At 42.3% G+C, this 19235-nt stretch overlaps 3 protein-coding genes and 1 non-coding gene across 6 annotated transcripts; 2 read left to right on the forward strand and 2 right to left on the reverse strand.

Annotated features, from left to right (window-relative positions):
• The first annotated feature begins 327 nt into the window (after window positions 1-327).
• Window positions 328-5425, forward strand: LOC108954993 (alpha-galactosidase-like). The gene is made up of 15 exons (XM_018861825.2): window positions 328-565; window positions 1416-1474; window positions 1567-1623; window positions 1725-1759; window positions 1853-1956; window positions 2081-2156; window positions 2254-2312; window positions 2475-2540; window positions 2637-2720; window positions 2979-3043; window positions 3168-3250; window positions 3344-3434; window positions 3512-3561; window positions 4975-5115; window positions 5195-5425. The coding sequence occupies exons 1-15, from the start codon at window positions 372-374 to the stop codon at window positions 5279-5281; spliced, it is 1251 nt and encodes a 416-aa protein (XP_018717370.2). The 5' UTR covers window positions 328-371; the 3' UTR covers window positions 5282-5425.
• LOC104456446 (cytochrome c oxidase assembly factor 5) lies at window positions 5341-6945 on the reverse strand. Its single transcript, XM_010071241.3, has 3 exons — window positions 6786-6945; window positions 6537-6641; window positions 5341-5751 (listed from the first exon to the last, which is right to left on the reverse strand). Exons 1-3 carry the CDS (start codon window positions 6852-6854, stop codon window positions 5710-5712), a joined length of 216 nt encoding a protein of 71 aa, XP_010069543.1. The 5' UTR covers window positions 6855-6945; the 3' UTR covers window positions 5341-5709.
• Window positions 6946-8074: 1129 nt separating this feature from the next.
• Window positions 8075-15187, reverse strand: LOC104456447. 3 transcript variants are annotated; one of them, XM_039300635.1, is made up of 8 exons: window positions 14764-15187; window positions 13605-13837; window positions 12155-12800; window positions 10895-11240; window positions 10102-10199; window positions 9715-9909; window positions 8829-9046; window positions 8075-8798 (listed from the first exon to the last, which is right to left on the reverse strand). In XM_039300635.1, exons 1-8 carry the CDS (start codon window positions 14953-14955, stop codon window positions 8636-8638), a joined length of 2091 nt encoding a protein of 696 aa, XP_039156569.1. In that variant the 5' UTR covers window positions 14956-15187; the 3' UTR covers window positions 8075-8635. The 3 variants fall into 3 exon arrangements, with proteins under 3 accessions (XP_039156569.1, XP_010069546.2, XP_010069545.2); XM_010071244.3 differs by having other exon boundaries at window positions 8075-9046; window positions 10102-10193; XM_010071243.3 differs by having other exon boundaries at window positions 8075-9046.
• A 1552-nt stretch (window positions 15188-16739) lies between these two features.
• Window positions 16740-18571, forward strand: LOC104456448. The gene has a single exon (XR_005545276.1). It is a non-coding gene; the product is annotated as a hypothetical protein (transcript).
• The last annotated feature ends 664 nt before the right edge of the window (window positions 18572-19235 follow it).

The raw sequence follows: 19235 nt of genomic DNA on the forward strand, positions 1-19235 counted from the left end.
TCCCTCACAAAACTAAGAAAGATAAAGAAACGAATAAGTTTAAACAATTCAGACGTCATGACCACGGTTGTTCTTTGGTGCATGTGAACGGAGGGAAAGAAAAGTTGTACATGCACAGATATCCCACGTTCAATCATCCCATTAATTAATTGGAAATTACGACGAGATGACAAATGGCAGGCTCCTCGCATTCAATTTTTTTTCGGATTTTTTTTTAGTTGTTGTTGGTTTTTAGTTGAAAGCTGAGCTGTTATCTTGACCTTATTCCATCTTTTGATCCATATAAATACGACCACTTCCGCTTTCTGGCTCCTTCAGTATCTGACTGCATATTTTTTCAGTTTGTTTTGGGAGAGAAGTGATTTCAGGCAATGGCTCCTTGGTTTAATTCGAGAGACCAGTCCGCGGTTGGAGTCGTGGCGGTGATAGCTGCGTGCGTTCTGTATGCTGGTGTCGCCTCTGCTGGACGGCCAGCGACGAACGTTAGCATGGACCTGCTCCTTGCAAGAGGCGGAATCAGAAGAAAGCTTCTCAAGAACGGCCTCGGTTTGACTCCTCAAATGGGGTATGAGACTGTACTGCTCATTTCTCTCTGGTTAACCTTCTTGTGATGGAACTGATTGATCAAATGGATAGAACTAATCATAATTCGAATATGAAGAAAGAAGATACGAACCTTTCTGCTCTTCGGCCTGGATTAGTATAGTCATAAAAATAAGTGGGAAAATGTTCTCGTTTCCATCAATTATGCGAGACTCGTACGAGACTAAGCATGCCACTTTTCTCAGTTTTTCACTTTTAACTTTTATGTCATGCTTTTTCAAGTAGGATTTCATCCGCAACGAGAAGTAGAAACAGAAAATTAGAGAGCTAATAATTAGATTTGCACATTAAATGATCACTGGAATTGCAGTTTATTGGCTTCCCGTGATGATCATGCAACAGATGATTAAGGGTCACCAATGTCAGGGAGCAGTTGAGAGCTCTAATACCAAAAAAGCAGATCTTGCAAGCTGTTGTTTCGATATGGTTTATTTTAGTCGACACATTACATTTAGATTCCTGGGTTTCAACTTTGTGACATCAAATGAGACAAAAAGTTTCACGTGATGTATGACTCTTGCGTGCATAGACCTTCCATGCCCTTCATTATATAGTTTTGTACGATGCATTTGGACTTTGGAGTGTACTATATTACTATTGTATTGTTTAGAGAATCTGATCATGGTGTGACGTCTTTTTCGCCAACTTCTTGCAACAAAAAGAAAAAATGCTATTGCTGGCATTGCAAAATGTCGTGTCCAACACATTTATTTGCTTCTATGGATTCCCAAGAGGCATTTCACACCAGATGAAATGGGTTACTGATTTTCTAGCTGATGTTTGATCTCATCTGGGCAATTTGATTGCGACAGATGGAATAGCTGGAACCACTTTCAGTGTAACATCAACGAAAATTTGATAAAGGAAACAGGTAACTTGATTAACACGCACCAGTGGAATCGATCAAAAACATTGCAGGATTTAATCTGGCTCAGTTAATAACGCTTTCTTTGAATGTCACAGCGGATGCGATGGTCTCATCCGGACTTGCTGCACTAGGATATGAGTATGTAAACTTAGGTGCGTCGACATGTTTTTGCTCGTTTAGAATCATAAACTGTGTAAAGCATTGTCCGAATATTTATTGTTTCTGCTTCTTTTCCCTCGTTTTCCTCTTAAAGATGATTGCTGGGGTGAACTTAACAGAGATTCTCAGGTACTCCCCTATATCTTGTCTCGCTACTGTATGATACGAGTATAAAATTGGTTAAGAGTTATCAAAAGGAGGGAAATTCCATAATTGTGGCAGGGTAATTTGGTTGCCAAGGCTTCAGCATTTCCATCTGGAATTAAGGCATTAGCTGATTATGTTCACAGCAAAGGCCTCAAGCTTGGGATTTACTCAGATGCTGGGTATGGCCGTAACATTAACTAAAGCAAGTCTTTTTATGTTCATTACATTAGGCGAAAGAGAACAGGAAAAGAGAAAACCATCGTTTGATTACCATATAAAGTTCGATCTTGTCTCTTTTTGTAGATCTCAAACATGCAGTGGAACAATGCCTGGATCGCTCGGTCATGAAGAGCAAGATGCGAAAACTTTGGCTTCCTGGGTAGAATTCAGTAGTGTCTGAAGAAGTGAACCATTATTAATCTGCATCGTCCCACCCACTCGCGCACTCGCTCACTCTAATGTTTTCTATCTGGCAGGGGGTTGATTACTTGAAGTATGATAATTGTAACAGCCCCGGTACGAGTCCCAAGGAAAGGTATGCAGTTTCTTCTGATTTCTTTGCGCTTTAACTGCCGAATATCCTCATTTAGGACATAACATATATACCAAATTCATTAAGCATAATTTTGAAAGTGGCTCTGCCACTACTAATCAATGTTGAACTTTTCCTTTCCTAACTTAAACTACTTTGCTAAAGGTACCCAGTCATGAGCAAAGCCCTGTTGAACTCTGGAAGAAAAATCTTCTTCTCTCTCTGTGAATGGTGAGTTGAGCCTTTTGCAGGATTAATTTTCTCATCCATCATTTGCGCTTATTGACATAAGCCAGAGAGAACTTATTTGTTGCACCAAAACTTCAGGGGACAAGAAGACCCAGCAACTTGGGCTTCGTCCATTGGGAATAGCTGGAGAACAACCGGAGATATTTCGGACAACTGGGACAGGTGACTGAATATGAACATAAAATCTGCTTCATGTCCTAATTGCTGCATGTAATCAAAACAGAAAAAGTGATCTAATTTGCAAATCTCTCTGCATAATGGAATGGAACCATTCTCGTGATTAAGTTTCACTATCCGGGAATTAGTGTCTGTCGACATAAACCAACGAAATGAACGACTCTGCGATCCTTTCAGCTCATGTGTTTACGACTTCACTTCTGACGTGATAAATAAGTGACGGGAATCTCCTCTTTGCATCAGCATGATATCTCGGGCAGATCTGAATGATAAATGGGCATCTTATGCTGGACCTGGAGGATGGAATGGTAATGATGTTCATCATTTTATTTTTTTAGTTTGACATTTTTGAAAATCGAACAGAGAGATTGGAAGAGAGGAACTTGCAAGATGAACAATCAACAAGTCATTTTGGAATTAAATTGTGTTCAGATCCTGACATGCTTGAAGTCGGAAATGGTGGAATGACCACAGAAGAATACCGTTCGCATTTCAGCATATGGGCATTGGTCAAGGTATGAACAAGACACATATTGAAATAAACAGACACCTAAGACACGTTTTTGCTGAGTTTTTGTTTTTTTTTTTTTTTGGGTCCTTCTGAACAGGCTCCGTTGTTGATTGGTTGTGATGTGCGATCGATGGACAAAACGACCATCATGTTGCTGAGCAACAAGGAAGTTATTGCTGTTAATCAAGGTATCGACAAATTGTGTTACAATGGAATGCCCTGCCATGAATTTTTCCTCAGTGAAAGCATTGTCACTCTTTTGCAGATAGGCTTGGCGTACAGGGGAAAAAGGTTAAGTCAGACGGCAATCTTGAGGTAAACTTTCTTCAGTACGATCATCCTTCCTACACGGAAACTAGTACGCCAGTCATGAAACAGCTAAAAGCAACATTGTATATGCTCTACATCAACTATCAATATCAAAATAGTTACCAAAAAAAAAAAAACTATCAATATCAAAACAATGCATAGCCCATTGCAGACATTTGAAAGCAAATAGATTGTAATAATTTGCAAGTTGTCTATATTTACGGGTGTAAGTGTATCAATGCCTCCTCGTTTGTTCAAGTTAACACGCCAAAAAACTTCAAACCTTTGGCTGGGAAACCAACAGAAAATTGGTGATGGATCCCATACTTATACAAATTCAATTAAATCATTAGAAGTTACAGAGCTAAGTTGATGGAAGAAACAAAAGCCTTGTATCCATCATAGCGATGGATTCAACAGCAAGGTTGATTACCAGGTTAACCAACCTAATATTCTGTCAGTCACTTTATTAACTTTTTTTCATGACCAAAAAAGACATTCTCAGCATGCAATTATGCATATTATGGCAATCAACAAACAATCACGCAGCGTTACCAAAAAGTAAATACCAAAGTGACTAATAAGGGCGTATTTGATAAAGCGCTTGGTAACGTTCCCGAAAAATAATTTCGATTATAAATGATTATTTTTTATTATGTTCTCGAAACAATTTTTAAGCAAAGAAAGCGTTTGGTATCGCACAAAATTTTTATTCTTGAATAGAATTGTGTTTGATACCATACTCAAAATTTTTACTCAAAATTATTTTCTTTTAATTTTTAAATAATTGTATTTCTTTTTTTCTTTTCATTTTTTCTTTTTTCCTTTCTTTCTCCTCTTCTTCTTCTTCAAATCGTCGGTCGACGGCCTTGGGATGACCAATGACCGGTGACCTCACTGGAGCGTCATCGGCCGAGCCTCGATGGGGCTCGGCCTTGCCGGGATTGGGTGAGCCTCACCGGTAGCCAGGGAAGGCCCGAGGAGGCCCGCCTTGCCAATGGCTAGGCTTGTCTCCAACAAGCTCGCCGAACCGGTTGTCGGCAACTAGCGGCAATGGGTGGCGACGGGCGGTGGTAGCAACAGATGAAGAAGAAGAAATAAGGAAGAAGAACAAGAAAAAAGAAAAGAAAAAGAGAAAATAGCTGCTTGATTCTAGAATTGTTCCTAAGAATAAGAATCGACTTTCTTTTTATTCTTGATTCTACTCCAAATCTATTTCCGGGAACAAAAATTTTACCAAACGCAATTCTGTTCCAAAACTACTCCCAAGAACAAAAAAATAGAAATAAACGCTGTTTGACAAGTAAACAAACAGGCCCTAATAGATTATGTGAAGTTATCCTTTAAAAAATGTTGTTCATTCTATCATTTTTAGCAGAATCTTATGAAGTTCACAATCATGCATCCAAAACAATGTAGGTTTGGGCGGGTCCCCTCACTGCAAACAAGGTAGCAGTGGTTCTATGGAACAGAGGTTCATCGAGAGCTACAGTCACTGCCTCTTGGTCTGACATTGGTCTCCATTCTACAACAGTAGTCAAAGCAAGAGACTTGTGGATGGTGAGACTTCAGAGCCAAACATAATTGTTTATTTGATGAAGAACTAAGCTCACAGAAAATTACTCAAATTTTGGTGCAGCATTCCACCAAAAGGTCAATCAAGGGACAAATCTCAGCTGATATCGACTCCCACGCTTGTAAAATGTATGTTGTGACTCCGCAATAACACGGAGACATCAGGAGAAAGGAAACAGGGTTGAAGCTGAGGTTGGGCAGAATTAAATATGTGCTAATTTGATCCTGTTTCATCATTGATGTAAGAAATAAACCACAGAATCATTAATAAGATATGATCACCAACTTCAGCAGTCTTCCTATGGCTCTTACAAAGTAAAACCCGCAGCAACCCCCAACAGCTCCCCCAAAAAAAAAGGAAAAACGGAAAAAAAAAAAAAAAAAAAAAAAAAAAAAAAGCTAGTGAGTAGAGACTGACAGTTAGCAAGACAATTGAAGGAAAAAAACATGGAAGCGAAAAAGAAATCCAATGATATTAGCAGTCTTCAGATCCAACCAAGACTCAATCAGACATCATGAATGGAGGTCCTCTTATATCAAATATTTCACAGGTTGGCAAAACAACTGCAAGAACGGCAGTCAGTAGCCCTTGTTTCCTCGAATCCTTGCTCTCATGTCAACCTGGGCAAAAAATTAAATGAGGAGTTAGAGAGGTACATTGCATACAATCAAATGGTCGCAAGAACCACCATGTTCAGCTCCTCTCGTGGAAATCATATCATACTCTTTACGTCCTTGTAGGCTGTACTATCAGCAATGAATTTTCAACAAGTCCACACATGAAACTTCCCCCCCTTCTCTTTTTTTTCTGACCAACACGCACACAAACACAAACAAGAAAAGAAACGCTTAGGTAAACGCATTTTTCTGGCCACCAAGGAAGCTTCCAACAAGAATAAACTGGCTTAGAAGTGTTTGTCTTAACATGTCCTCGTTGATCGACCGACACAACAGCTAAGCGAAGGCACGAAATGGTATCCATCCTCAAAGAGACTCATTCCCCAAACTACATTTCCCCATACCTCTCCAAACAGCTCAGTTTTGCTGGACAAGAAAACCAACGTTTTTATCGCACCCATCAAACGAAAACTCCTAAGTCGAATCCATACTCACGATAGGCAACTACTCCAGCACCAGAAACTCGAGGAATCTTTAAAGAACCGTTCCGACAAACTCAATTCTTGCTGTGGCAACGCCATAGTCAGCCAACAAAACTGCAGAAACATCCGGGAACGAATCCCCAACCGCAATCAAACGCGCAAAAAAAAGCAACCCCGCATCTTCCAATTTCATAATCAAGAACGCAACATAACGCGCGACCCCTCCACTTAATCACGATTCGACAGAGCCTTGAAAGGTGGAAATGAGAGAGAGAGAGAGAGAGAGAGAGAGAGAGAGAGAGATGCCTGGCCTCTCTTGCAGTTGAAGTAGGTCTCCCTCAACCCGACGCACTCGCTGGATATGGAGGGGCTCTTCTCCCCCGCGCATTCCCTGTAGGATCGCTTCTCCACCTGCCACCAAAAAAAAAAAAAAAAAACCATCACCACCACCCCAACGAAAGCGATCAGAAGCGCCGCGGCTGGCGTCACGCCGGCGCCGCCGGAAAGCAGGGTTGTCGAATCAAGAAGGGGAGATGAGGGAAACCGAGGGGGAACCTTGACGCAATCGGATTCGCTGAGGCACTTGACGAGCTCCATGGCCAGGCCCTTGCACGACTTCGACATCTCTCTCGATCGGATCGAGAGCGAAAGAGAAGGGTTCTGGGTTTATAGAGATTGATTGACCAGGCGGTTAAGATCTCCGCGTCGGCGACGAGCCGGCAGCGTGGGCCCCGACCGTCGCGATACCAAAAATGTTTTGTTAAAAAAAAAAAAAAAAACGAATGTTGATATGGCTTCTAAAAAACAAAAGAACGAACAAAATATTTCCACCCTCGGCGAAAATATTTGAATATTTTTGTTGATGAAAGTGTTTTTTTTTTTGTTGACGGATTATTTCAAACAAAGTTTTCTAAATCACTCATTCTTTATGAAGTAGACGGAGGTTTAGGGAAAATTACTTAAATAGTTTTAAATATATTCTAATTTTCTCAATTCAATTTCAACATTTTTGTAATTATATCAATTCAGTCAACCAATTAAATTTGGCTAGCTAATGTTGATATAGATAATTTTTTTAATAATATTTTATTTTATTTGTTCTTTTTTTTTCTTTTTTTTTTCTCTTCTATCACCTCCTTCTTTTCCTCTAGCCGGTCGCCAAACATCTGTGATCAACCAAAGGCATTAGTCAGCAAGGCTCGACCTCTTAGTTGATCTAGTGAGATTGAGCTTGTCCAACGACAATAAGGCCTCACCTAGCCTCCAAGCCTCACTATCAATGCCTCTAGCCGGTCGGCAAGGCTAGAGGAAGAAGGAATGAGAGAAAAAAATAAAAATCAAATATTTAATATCAAATGAAATAAAAATGTTATTAAAAAATTATCTACATTAGTATTAACCAGTTAAATTTGGCATAATGAACTAAATTAGTATAATTACAAAAAATTTAGATTGGATATGAAAAATTACTATAAGTTTTGGACTATTTTGATAATTTTCCTATAAGATTTACATCTAACCGGATATCATCCAATCTTATAAATTCATGCATGTCTTGCATCTTTTTCCTCACATCGGTAGCGTTCATTAATATGATCATTCCAATCTCTCAACTAGTTCTTTCCGTCAAATTCCCCTTCGAGCGTCAAATGAGTATTCGACCCAAAAAAAAAACGCAAATGAGTAAGAATGCGAAAAGAAAAATATATATATTCTAGTGAAAATTATAAAATGAAAGACAGAGGGCTAACGCGTAAGCGAGACCGCCGCAAATTTTTTTTTTTTTTGATGCCCTCGTAGTATAAATCTCACTTTGTATGAGCTGATTATGAATCAGAATCATCTTTGAGCATTGCAAATTGGAGCACCAGATGAATTACAGTGTTGTGTAAATTGATCCTGGGCCGGTCCCCAACTTGTATTAATCACCACCGGAGCGGCAGTCACCCCGTTCCGGCCACACTGGGTGAGTTACCACGTAAATGAAGAATGTCCTAATTAAATATTTTTTTACAATGTTAAAAGAGTGAAGAATAGATGGGGTGACCATTGCAGCTAAAAAAGCTAATACGACTTGAATGTTGCTTTCTGCATTTGATTTCATAATCCCACTTTACCAGCAGCCTAAATTCTGGAATTATCTCTCTACGTCGGTCCACGCATCTTCTCGACGAGGTGCTTTCTTTTCTCTTCGATTTGACGTTCCAGTTTCTCCCCCATCTTTTTCCCCAGATCGAGCATCCTCGCTCTCCTTCCCATCCTCTTTGGCCTCGCATCATCATGTTCCATTGTCTGGTCATAATTCTCTGATATAATTACAGACCTCGATGGCGAACCGGTCACTGGAGTCTCTCCATTCCGTCGGGAGTCATCCCGGGGCTCATCATTCAGTAATAATGGGGTTGTCAATTCTTGTGAAGATATGCTCCGCTTTCGAAGGTTGCTTGATTTGTAGGTCCCGGCGACCCTGTGGGTTTGCTGGTCGATGTCAGCTCAGGCTCTGCATTGTTTAGCTTTTGCTGCTTGCTTTCAGAATGAGCACTCGATGGTTGCTTGCTTTCAGAATGAGCACTCGATGGTTGCTTGCTTTCAGAATGACCACTTGATGGTTGCCTACTTAAGTCGGTCTTCGGTTTCGCCTCAACTGGTTGAGAGCAGGGCTTCTCAATAATGGGCACCAGATCTTTGGTGCCTTCTTGACCAAGCCAGATGAAAGGAGCAGCTTTTCGTGGAACCCAGTCATTCTTTTCCGCTAGCATCCATGGAATGCTTAGACTCTCGCAGTTAGGAAGCACCATGGTTTCGTGTATCGAGGTCTATATAATACGAAAGCAAACAAGTCAGAAATGCCCTCAAACTTTGCTGCATATGCACGTGGGCAGACGACTAGAATGAGCACTTGAATAACACCTAATGCAATATTAGAAAAAGATGCAATGCAAACATATTCCATGTCCAAATGCGCTTACTCTCTTTGTGTTCAGAATGCATACGCAGCCTAAATATGTAACAGGGAGAGCAACAATGCCAAAATGAAATTTATAAACACCAGGAAAGCGAGTGTAAGTTCTTCAAGCATAGTTTAGCCAAAAAAAGGGGTTAATCATAACTCTCTCTATTATATGGGGAGTGACAGAAGGAAATTGTATATCCTTGAGAAATGGACACACATCTACCGAAAGTTTCAGAGCAAGACCATATCCATCGATTGGCAAAGCTACAGCACAACCTTAAAATTAACTCAAATTTACAAATTCTAACATGAAGAAGGACGAAAATATGAAACAAACTTCAGACTGAAAACCAAATCAGAAGTCATCAACCAGCCTAATACGACCCTTGCAAGTTAAATTGAAGTTTCAATGCAATACAAAGCCACAGACTATGCATCCCTGTCCTATTGCATTTTAGAAAGGTTGACAAATACGGCAACAATTTAATCCTGCAGCAAACAAGAAAGAACTGCTGCTGAAAAGTTCAATACCTTGAAACGATTTATTAGGAATGAAGCAATGTGTCCACTAGTGACTTTGTGATCACCAACAGATGACTCCAAGTGAACATCTATTTCAGGCATTGACGTAAAACCAAACCACAGCTGATCCGAAGGGGGTGGCTTTATCTGCACCCGCAGCGTTCCTCGAAGAGAAGCCACATTAATCCGCAAAGCTAATGGCACCTTAGATTGGAAATTATCAGTCAGTTTGAAGTCAATACCTGTATAAATTGGAGCAATAACTCTTAAAAGGAGCAAGGAGGGCACTTTACGTTGCCAAATCTTGTTTTTTAGTTTTGGTAAACATTGCTGACTCTTTTATGACGCTAGTCATTCAGACAATCAACAAGTGCTGGCTCAACCAAGAGTACCAACCTGTGAGACCTGTTTGGCAATTGTATTTAGAATAGACTTCCACCCAGACTTTGGTGTTGCTGACATATTGCTCTTAGAGCTCTTCATTCCCTCTGAAACTAGATATATTAAGCTACATTAGTCCCAAATCCACTGTGGCAAAATAACACTGAGATATCATTTATCAGATCATCCAAGCAAAAACTTCAAAATATTATCCACGAAAACAGAGTGCTATCCAAAATCTGACGACGCGAGAAGAGACACTGTCTCTGGCGTACAGATATAAACAGAAGTTCCCAGACCTTAGAAGAAAACATTGAAAGGATACAAGAATCAGAAAAGGATTGATTTAAGAGATCAATCGGTCTTCAAGGGATATAGAAAGCTACCTAGTTTAGTAAATAGCTCCACTGAAATATATTTTCCTTCTTAATAAGCTCTGTTAAAACATTGCCTTCATATACATCGAAGGATGTGCTTCTCTCTGTTAGTGGACTAAAAGCTTTTGTATCGGTCCTCAAATACTCTTAATTCTTAACCTTACACTTTAGAAATCCTTCACCCTCAAAATAACTTCTAGCATATCAGCACTAGCAATGGATGGGATTACAATTAGGATTAGCATGCACGTTTATGAGTGAGGACAAGTTGTTGGCCTAATAAAAAGCTGCCTTCTAAACTTCTTCAAAGCATTAATACCAGATTGCCCAGCAATAATATTCTCTCGAGGGAGAGAAAAAGAAATCAATAATCCTGAATTCCAAAGCAAACAGACAACATGAAACCCCTAGAGAAGATATTTTATACTGACCTAGTTTAGGATCTGATTCACCCTTCCCCTCTGATGCATCATTTTCCCCTTTAGAAAGATTCAGCTGCTTTCCCAAAGACTCAAAATCTTCAAGAAGATCTGGTGAGACTTCTTCAGAATTTGATATATCATTCTGAAGATCTAATTCATGGGCTTCTATTCTTGTTTCAATGTCCAATATTGCACCACCAGAATATTCAACATCTACTTCAAAAGCCCAGATCTCACTCATGTCCTGGGGAACAATCCTCATGCCATGGATATAAGGAGGGAGATTTCCGGTTTCAATATCAGTGCATAAGACTTCTCCAATATAACTGGGAGTCCTCATATTGGACAGAGTCCTCTGCCACACAAATTGTTGAAGGAAAAGAATAATCAATATTTGTTCTTGTGCCTACATAATACAGGATAGAGAGAGAGAGAGACTAGCATCCATAGATCTTTAGTTCAATGAAAGAAAGAAAAAGAACAAAGCCATCACCCTTTCTGATAAGACAAGATCCCCGACATAACATTTTGACTTTGTTAGATTAACTCCTGCCCTAGCCTTTTCTGCTGTGATCGCTGCTCATACTTTGCTAGGAAAAACTCATGGAAATATGGCGATACAGGTGATACAAGCATCCATGACAAGCTCAACAGACTCATGAAACGCAAACCAAGAAAGCTAATGGAGTCAATGATGTCGCTGGCTTTCAATGATAAGCACATTTACTCATACTTACCCATGTCAATGTTGGAATAGAACTACTGCCCCGCTATTGGAGCTCAACTCAATTTCATATTTGTGGAGAGGGTTAAGATAGGATGAGGGCCAGAACAGTCCCGAAAATTAAATTGACAGGGATCCAACCAAACCTAGAAGTACTTCCTTTCCATTTTTCTAATAGCTTGGGCATTTATATAGAACTTAGATTGGGGTTCATCCATGCAAGACAGGTTGAGAGTATTCCAGCAGGATCAGCGGTTGTCTAGCTTTTAGCCTTTCAAGATGATAACTGAAAATATTCAGAAATTGGGTCCATTCATATTCTGATTTAGAAGGCAAAGACAGTGGTCAACTTCCCAGCCTAGCATTAGGAACATGTATTAATCCAAGTGCCTTCCTTGACAGAAAAAGATTATGATAGATATAGCCTTAGAACAGAGGCCATAAAAGCATTTCCTACAATTACATATGACTGTTGAGAGGTCTGGATCAAAAAGCAAAGAAACACTCAACAATACTCTGCATGTATCAAACTTCACAAAGATTACCTGAATTCTAGACTGTAAGGATCTCTTAATCTGTTCATTACTTTTGGCATCAAAGAAGAGCCGCGAAATTAGCAAGTTCCAACAAAGAGTTCCCTCGTCTACTCCGAATTTGTCATCGGAATCAAAATCAGAGACCACAGAGATATGACTCTGACTTCCTGAATAGGGTAAAGATAATGAATGTTGAGGAGAAGATGCCCTTAATGATGCAGGAGCTGAGGCAGAATCTTGATGACCAAGAAGTCTCTCATTCATCTTTCTTTCTTCACGGCTAGATGATGAGACCCAAGATGACTTATTCTCTATGCCAGCCTTAGACACCTTCTTCGTAATTTTTTTCCAGAATAGCCGAACCCTTGAGGAAGCAACATCAGCCCTATTTTCCTTATCAAACGACTCAGCATAGACTGGTGCAGGAGTTTTCATAAATGGGTATTCGTCGCGTAAAGACACCAAGTAGCTCTTAAAATTGCCGTCCAACATGGAAAACCAGGTAAGTCTTTTTCTGTCATCACATGAGGCAAGACGAAGGGCTTTGCACCACGATTCCTTCTCCCAAGAAGTGTCAAGATAAATGTAAAAGACCTTGCTGCCTTTATAGATTGCTGAGCTCTTACTTTCCAGTTTGATAGGGTACCTTTTGGCCCTGCGGATACATCTTAATCATGAGATTTGTGTTTGTTAAGCCGATAATACTACAAAACTGAAGAAAAGCCATCATCACATTTAAAACCCACGCAAACACAGAGGAATGACAAGAAATTTCCATGATCACATGGAACTTTCAAGTGGCAAAGCATAGACAGAACTTGCATTTCATAGTTAAATGGGATAGGCAATGTCACTAGTAATTAAACATATCACAAAGACGTTGTAATTACTATACGATAGTTTGTACCCCCACATTGTGCTTAAATAATGTGGCAAAAGAAGCTCATCAAGTGGTGGCAAAAGAGACGCACCAACCGCGGGAGCAATGCTTTCTCTTTATTAATACATAACATATGTACAAGAGATCTTGTCATTTGACATTGTAAGTGATGGCACTCCCAGGGCACATTCCCAGGTAGATATGTCAATATACTTATTAAAAGCTCTGGTAAATAAGAACCACTTTTATGCAATATTGAAAACTAAATAGAGCTTCCTATTCCAGCTGGACTAAGTAGAAAACATGCAACAAATAAGAACCAATTGCTATCTTAGGATAAAAGAAGTGGAGCAAAAGTTTAAGGTTCACTGCATATAAGTGTCAAAGATAGCACTCATCAGAAACGGAAAATAAATGGTGGGAAATACGCAAGTATTGACATGCTAATCATTGAAACTAACGTTTACCAGAATCAGGAAAAACACAAAGACCAGATACAACAAGCTGGGGAGCATCTATTGGTTTTCAGAGAGATGGGTAAATGTCATTCCATCCAGGAGGCAAGAGAAGGAAAAATACCATTTTCTAGAAGGTAGGTCTGTTGCTGAAACGGCCTCAATCACACACCCCTTCAACAGTACAGCAGACGGAGAACCGTCTGCTTCTGTCAAAATGAGCGAATGATCTTTGATTATGGCATGCTTCCGAACAGGTGAAATCTCAAAAAAATCCTTTTTCTTCTTTTGCTCACGCTGTACTTTCTCTACCCGATTTTTTGGTACTCTTTCTGGCTCAAGAATCCAAACATCCCCCTGCAACACAGATAGTGAGTTAACAAGGTAAATAAACAAGCTAGCAGAGACTCCAACCTGGAGAAAAAGTGTCCCCCTTTTACTATACCGTTACAAGAGTTGTCTATCTCTCAAAATGCCAAGTACAAACTAAAGAAAGATCAATTAGCAGCTAAAACAATCAAATGGGTTGAGTTGACGCATAATCTCCAAGAGGAAAAACTCAAGCATGAGAAGATCATTATCTATTTTAGTCCATGTCCCTATAGTTCAAAAAGAGAGATGAATCTTAGACAAGATTAGATACAACAAAAAGCGACATGGGGTATTACACCCAAGCTCTATAGGGCGTGTTTTGAGACACACAATATGGTGCCAGCCACCACTCATATTGTAGTGTATGCATCTATAACATAATTAGAATAATCTACTGGCAAACAAAAAAAAAAAAGCTAGTAGGATTAAACTTCTTCCAAAAGAGAACCCCTTCTTATTCTTCTTCACCTATAGATGTAGCAGGAATGCGCAACATATTGAGCATCTACAGTCAGATTTTGTCATGTCTTGTCAAAACCATGGGGAAACCAACATTTGCACAAGACATGCTGTCGTTATATTCAGCGACTGCACAGCTCCCATTACGGGCTCTCGAGACTCTTCTCTCCACTCATCTAAAGGACATGAAAACGGATGCCAATACGACATATGCAAACGAAAGTGAATTCAGCACGAGTGATTCTTCGAACCCGTGCCCCGCGCACCGAGCGACTCAACCTCCTGATTCTACATGCATCACCCAATCCTCCTCCAAATTAGGACGACCAGGCAATCTCTTCCATCACCTAATCAAACAACCATAACGCAGAAACGAAAGAACAATGAAAGACAGCACACAATTCACGAATCTCGCGAAAGAAATCCGCAGGTAGTCCGAAGCGCGCAAGTACCTGCTTGCGGCGAAGGGAACTGAGCGATTGCTCTTGGTCGACGTCCCGCGCCGCCAGCCGAGACGCGTCCGACTTCCGGACCTTCCGGTTCAACCGATCGAGCAGGACCAGGACCACCAGCAACTCGGCGGCGACCACCGCGACGGCCCCCAAGACAAGCCCGGCCAGAAACGCCGCGAGCCCCACCCCCATGCCGGCCGCCGGCGGAACTCCGGCGCCCCCGTTCCCCGCCGACTTCGATTTCCGCGATCAGTGTGAATGCAGAGGGAGAGAGAGAGAGACGTTATACAGAGGTGGGAGAATGGGAATAACCGAGGAATCCGATGCCGGAGCTTTCGGGGCGAGTTGCAGTGGAGTGAGAACGGGATCAATCCCGCAGAAAAGTAGAGAGAGAAAGAGAGAGATCGAGAGAGAGGCTCCAAAGGCGCGTAGGATACGAACCGGTGCGGGATGTTGACGGCGACCTTGGGAATCTGGAGCCCACCACATCATATGGTGGGCCCCGCATCCTCCTTCTTCCGTCGTCCTGCTTCCCAGTTCCCTTCCCACCCCAATTTTCTGGACCAAAAATAATTATTTTTTTTTTCCTTTTTGTCATTTTGTACTTTTCGATTCTTTTTACTCATGTCGGCGAGGAGATTAAAAAATATATCTATTAAAAAAAAAAAAAAAAAAGGGAAAGCCGGGAGTTTTGAGGTTGCGTTAGAACGAGTTCGAAAAAACATGGTAACGTGCGGGAAAAGAGCGAAGATAGCGACTGACTGATTGGAATTTGTCCGAATGGGAGAGGGTCGGCTCCCGAATTTGGTTCCGCCACTAGGGTGATGTGATGCATAATTTGCACGCCAAAATATAAAAAAAAAGGTTCGCCCGAGTTGCCGGCCGTCGAATTGGATTAGGATGGGCTGTGCAAGACGTGGCGGAGTGATGGGAGGTCCTAGTCGACAAGTGTCTAAGGACGATAAGATGATTTTTAGTATTGGCCAAGCGAAGGAAAATAACTTAGTCCCGAGACATTGATGTCGGTGAATGAAGTTCGGATTGATCAACATCGGAGCTACAGCTAACATGGCCTGTGACGAGTTGTGTCAGATAACTGTACCTAAGTAATGGGATTTAGTTTGGATGGAATTCATTTGGGTAAATTGGTATGACTTTGAAGAAATTGAACCGATGCAATCACGACGGAGTGGACCTGTAGATCTCGGATGCCACTAACCACAAAGGCTGAGATATATAGATTGTTATAATCATTTGAGGGGAGGTGTGAGTTGTAGAAGTAATAACATAAATACTTGATTTGTAGTTTTGCAATAAGGATTAGCAATTAATCAATGAACAAAGGTTACTTAATTTTATATTGTGATTTCACTATTTTTTACATGGCTAGCCACAATTGCATTCAATGTTGGCTTTAAATTTTCACACAAACTCATTCACATCCTCAATTGATTGGTTTATCAATCTCATACCTTTTTTAGATTTTGTCTTATTTTAACTCATTCTCTCTTCTTTCTTTTTTCTTTTTTTACAAAGCATGGAAATCGATCCTCATGGATGAAACTAAACATTCTCACCCACCCAAACTCTCTTACCGCTGGGCCACGTGCCTAGTGAGTGTCAACCCATCCTTTTTTTGGGTCAAAATCAATCCACACTTTGAAAGGTGTTGGTGTTCGACGAAATACACACACTTCATTTCATTTTGCAGCATTAACCATAATGTTTGACGAAGCTTTTGGCCACCTTCGCTAGCTCTTCTTGTCAAGCATGTCCCAATATTTCGCATCATAGAAATTGACCTCCATCATATCGTTGTCGCATGAAATCAACTCCTGCATTTATCATGTATCTAATATGTGAGTCATGCGATAAATCGAGTGGCAAAGAAAGCTATTAGGTCCTCGTTTTGACGCCGAGAATTCCTTTTAGTGAAAACTCATTTTTATTGATATCTGGGAAGGTTCTAAGTTCGATTCCTATTTTCACTTTCATACCTTCTCGTTATCCATTGATCTCTTCCCCCCTTTGGCGAACATGCGTGGACAACAATCTATCAGCACCAAATCCGTTGAAAAGCATGAACCTTGAGACCATTCAAACTCATGCATGACGTTATCGTTGAAGCTTTAAGGCCGTGCTCCCTCGGTCAAAATTGGGAAACAAGAGAAGAGTCTCGCTTCGTAATGATGGAGGAATGACGATAACGAGCTCATCGTCCGTCTTCATTGGACCGGGCCGGACCTGGCTTGCCTTGTGGATCAAGCCGCACCTGCTAAAAAAGCCCTTCGTCGCTCCAGCTCCAAACTCATCGTCAACGCCAAAGCAGGATCCCTTGCTTTCTGCAATCTCTTCCCCACTGATCGATCGATCATCTCTGACGCGACCCAGACCCCAAATTCTCCAATCGAAACACACCCATCTCCGATTCGGACCGAATCGAATCCCGCCGCCATGTTCCCCGCCGCCGCCGCCCATCCCGATCGAAGCCTGACCTTCTCCTTCTTGTTCTTGTTCTTGCTGTTCCTGCTTCCCCCGCATCTCCAGCTCGCGCACGCCGGGAAGCCCCACGCCATCGCCTTCCGATCCCCGGGCCTCTACCCGGAAGCCATGGCCTGGGACCCGTCGGCCCAGCACTTCGTCGTCGGGTCCCTCCGGAGCCGCTCCCCTCCACACCGTCTCCGACGCCGGCGTCGTCGAGGACCTCATCCGCGACGACTCCCTGCCCCCCAACTCCACCATCCTCGGCGTCGCCGTCGACAGCCCCCGCAACCGCGTCCTCGCCGTCGTCCAGTCCATCGCCCCGCTCCCCCTTCAACGCCCTCGCCGCCTACGACCTCCGCTCCCGCGGCCGCCTCTTCCTCTCCCCCTCCCCCTCCCCTCCGGCCGCGACGGCGCGAACGACGTGGCCGTCGACTTCGACGGCAACGCCTACGTCACCAACTCCTTCGCCGACCTCATCTGGAAGGTCGGCCCCGACGGGGCCGCCTCGATCTTCTCCAGATCCCCGGCCTTCACCTCGTTCCCCGTCGACCGGGAGGCGCCGCACAGCTACTGCGGCCTCAACGGCATCGCCTACGTCGGCAGGGGGTACCTCCTGGTGGTCCAGTCCAACACGGGGAAGATGTACAAGGTGGACGCGGAGGACGGCACGGCGAGGGTCGTGCTGCTGGGCAGGGACCTGCCGCTGGCGGACGACGTGGTGGTCCGGCGGGACGGGGTGGTGCTGGTGGTCTCCATGAACAAGCTGTGGTTCCTGAAGAGCGACGACGCGTGGGGGAGGGGGTGGTGTACGACGAGGCGGAGCTGGACGTGGAGAGGTTCCCGACGTCGGTGGCGGTGGGGGCGGAGGAGAGGGCGTACGTGCTGTACGGGCACGTGCTGGAGGGCCTGGGCGGGTCGGCGGAGGCGGCGGAGGCGGAGGCGGCGGCCGGGGGAAGGGAGTGGTTCGGGATCGAGGAGGTGAGGTCGGAGAGGGAGGGCAAGGATGAGAAGGTGTGGATATACGTGGTGTTGGGCCTGGGCCTGGCCTACTTCACGTTCTGGAGGTTCCAGATGAAGAAGCTCGTCACCAACATGAACAAAAAGACCAATTAGCACTCCTTTCTCATTTTCACTTTCTAGTTTTCTTTCTTTCTTTCCTTTTTTTTTTTTTTTTTTTTTTTTTTTCTTTTTTTTTTTTGAGGTTTTGGGTCTTTGTGATTTGGTAAGCCTGGATTGGCTGATTGAATAGGTTTTGGTTTTGTAAGCAGTGATTGGTGAATGCAAAAGCACGTTGGATTTTGTTCAAGTTTCGATCCTATGCTAATCAATCAATGACCCTCCTAGCGATTCCAAGTTAGACAAGCCGCTCTCGGTTCTTGTGCGTATGCGGGAGAGAGAGAAGTATGGGAGTGGTGCTCATACTCATAGATGAAAATAGGATGTTTTTTTTTTTTAGGAATTAATGGGGCCGAATTCTTATTAAATATAAAGGATTTTAATTTTAGGTTTGATTTCAATTTTATCGAATTGCAAACAAAGATCTACTTATATTCACGTCTCAAACATGTCCCATTAACCCTCCACCCAAATTTAGTTGGTCCAACCTAAAATTCTCATGTCATAATTAAATTCAAACTGGTTGTTGACATGAATTAAATTGCTCTTCATGATCTTCCTACCTCGTGAGTTCTTCATTAGGCCTGATATGAATCAGAGTATAGAGGAGAAGTCTTGCTTGGGGCCCCTCTTTCTTGGGCTGATCTCTCTGGGGTCGGCATTGCGAGGAGGCCAAGATGCTGCTGCAATGAAAGTACATTGATGAAGAAGAAGGAAAAAATGATGCATTCATGAGGTGGTGACTAGAGCTTGCACTGGTCATGACCATTGGAGCTTCCGCTAGTGTTTTGAGCCATAAAACTCGTGGCAACCATGGCCGTGTGATCTTTCACGAATTTTCGGCAAAGGTCGTAAATGTTTAAAGATTCATA

This window comes from Eucalyptus grandis, chromosome 8 (assembly GCF_016545825.1).
Source record: "Eucalyptus grandis isolate ANBG69807.140 chromosome 8, ASM1654582v1, whole genome shotgun sequence".
Taxonomy (NCBI): Eukaryota; Viridiplantae; Streptophyta; class Magnoliopsida; order Myrtales; family Myrtaceae; genus Eucalyptus; species Eucalyptus grandis.

Coding starts and splice junctions, on each gene's coding strand:
- LOC108954993 (XM_018861825.2), top strand. CDS start 372: ATGGCTCCTTGGTTTAATTCGAGAGACCAGTCCGCGGTTGGAGTCGTG. Junction 2,157..2,253: donor CGAAAACTTTGGCTTCCTGG/GTAGAATTCAGT, acceptor TCTATCTGGCAG/GGGGTTGATTACTTGAAGTA. Junction 5,116..5,194: donor AAGCAAGAGACTTGTGGATG/GTGAGACTTCAG, acceptor ATTTTGGTGCAG/CATTCCACCAAAAGGTCAAT.
- LOC104456446 (XM_010071241.3), bottom strand. CDS start 6,854: ATGTCGAAGTCGTGCAAGGGCCTGGCCATGGAGCTCGTCAAGTGCCTC. Junction 6,642..6,785: donor GCGAATCCGATTGCGTCAAG/GTTCCCCCTCGG, acceptor TTTTGGTGGCAG/GTGGAGAAGCGATCCTACAG. Junction 5,752..6,536: donor TCAACTGCAAGAGAGGCCAG/GCATCTCTCTCT, acceptor TTTTTTGCCCAG/GTTGACATGAGAGCAAGGAT.
- LOC104456447 (XM_010071243.3), bottom strand. CDS start 14,955: ATGGGGGTGGGGCTCGCGGCGTTTCTGGCCGGGCTTGTCTTGGGGGCC. Junction 13,838..14,763: donor GTTCCCTTCGCCGCAAGCAG/GTACTTGCGCGC, acceptor TCTGTGTTGCAG/GGGGATGTTTGGATTCTTGA. Junction 12,801..13,604: donor GACCTACCTTCTAGAAAATG/GTATTTTTCCTT, acceptor ATGTATCCGCAG/GGCCAAAAGGTACCCTATCA.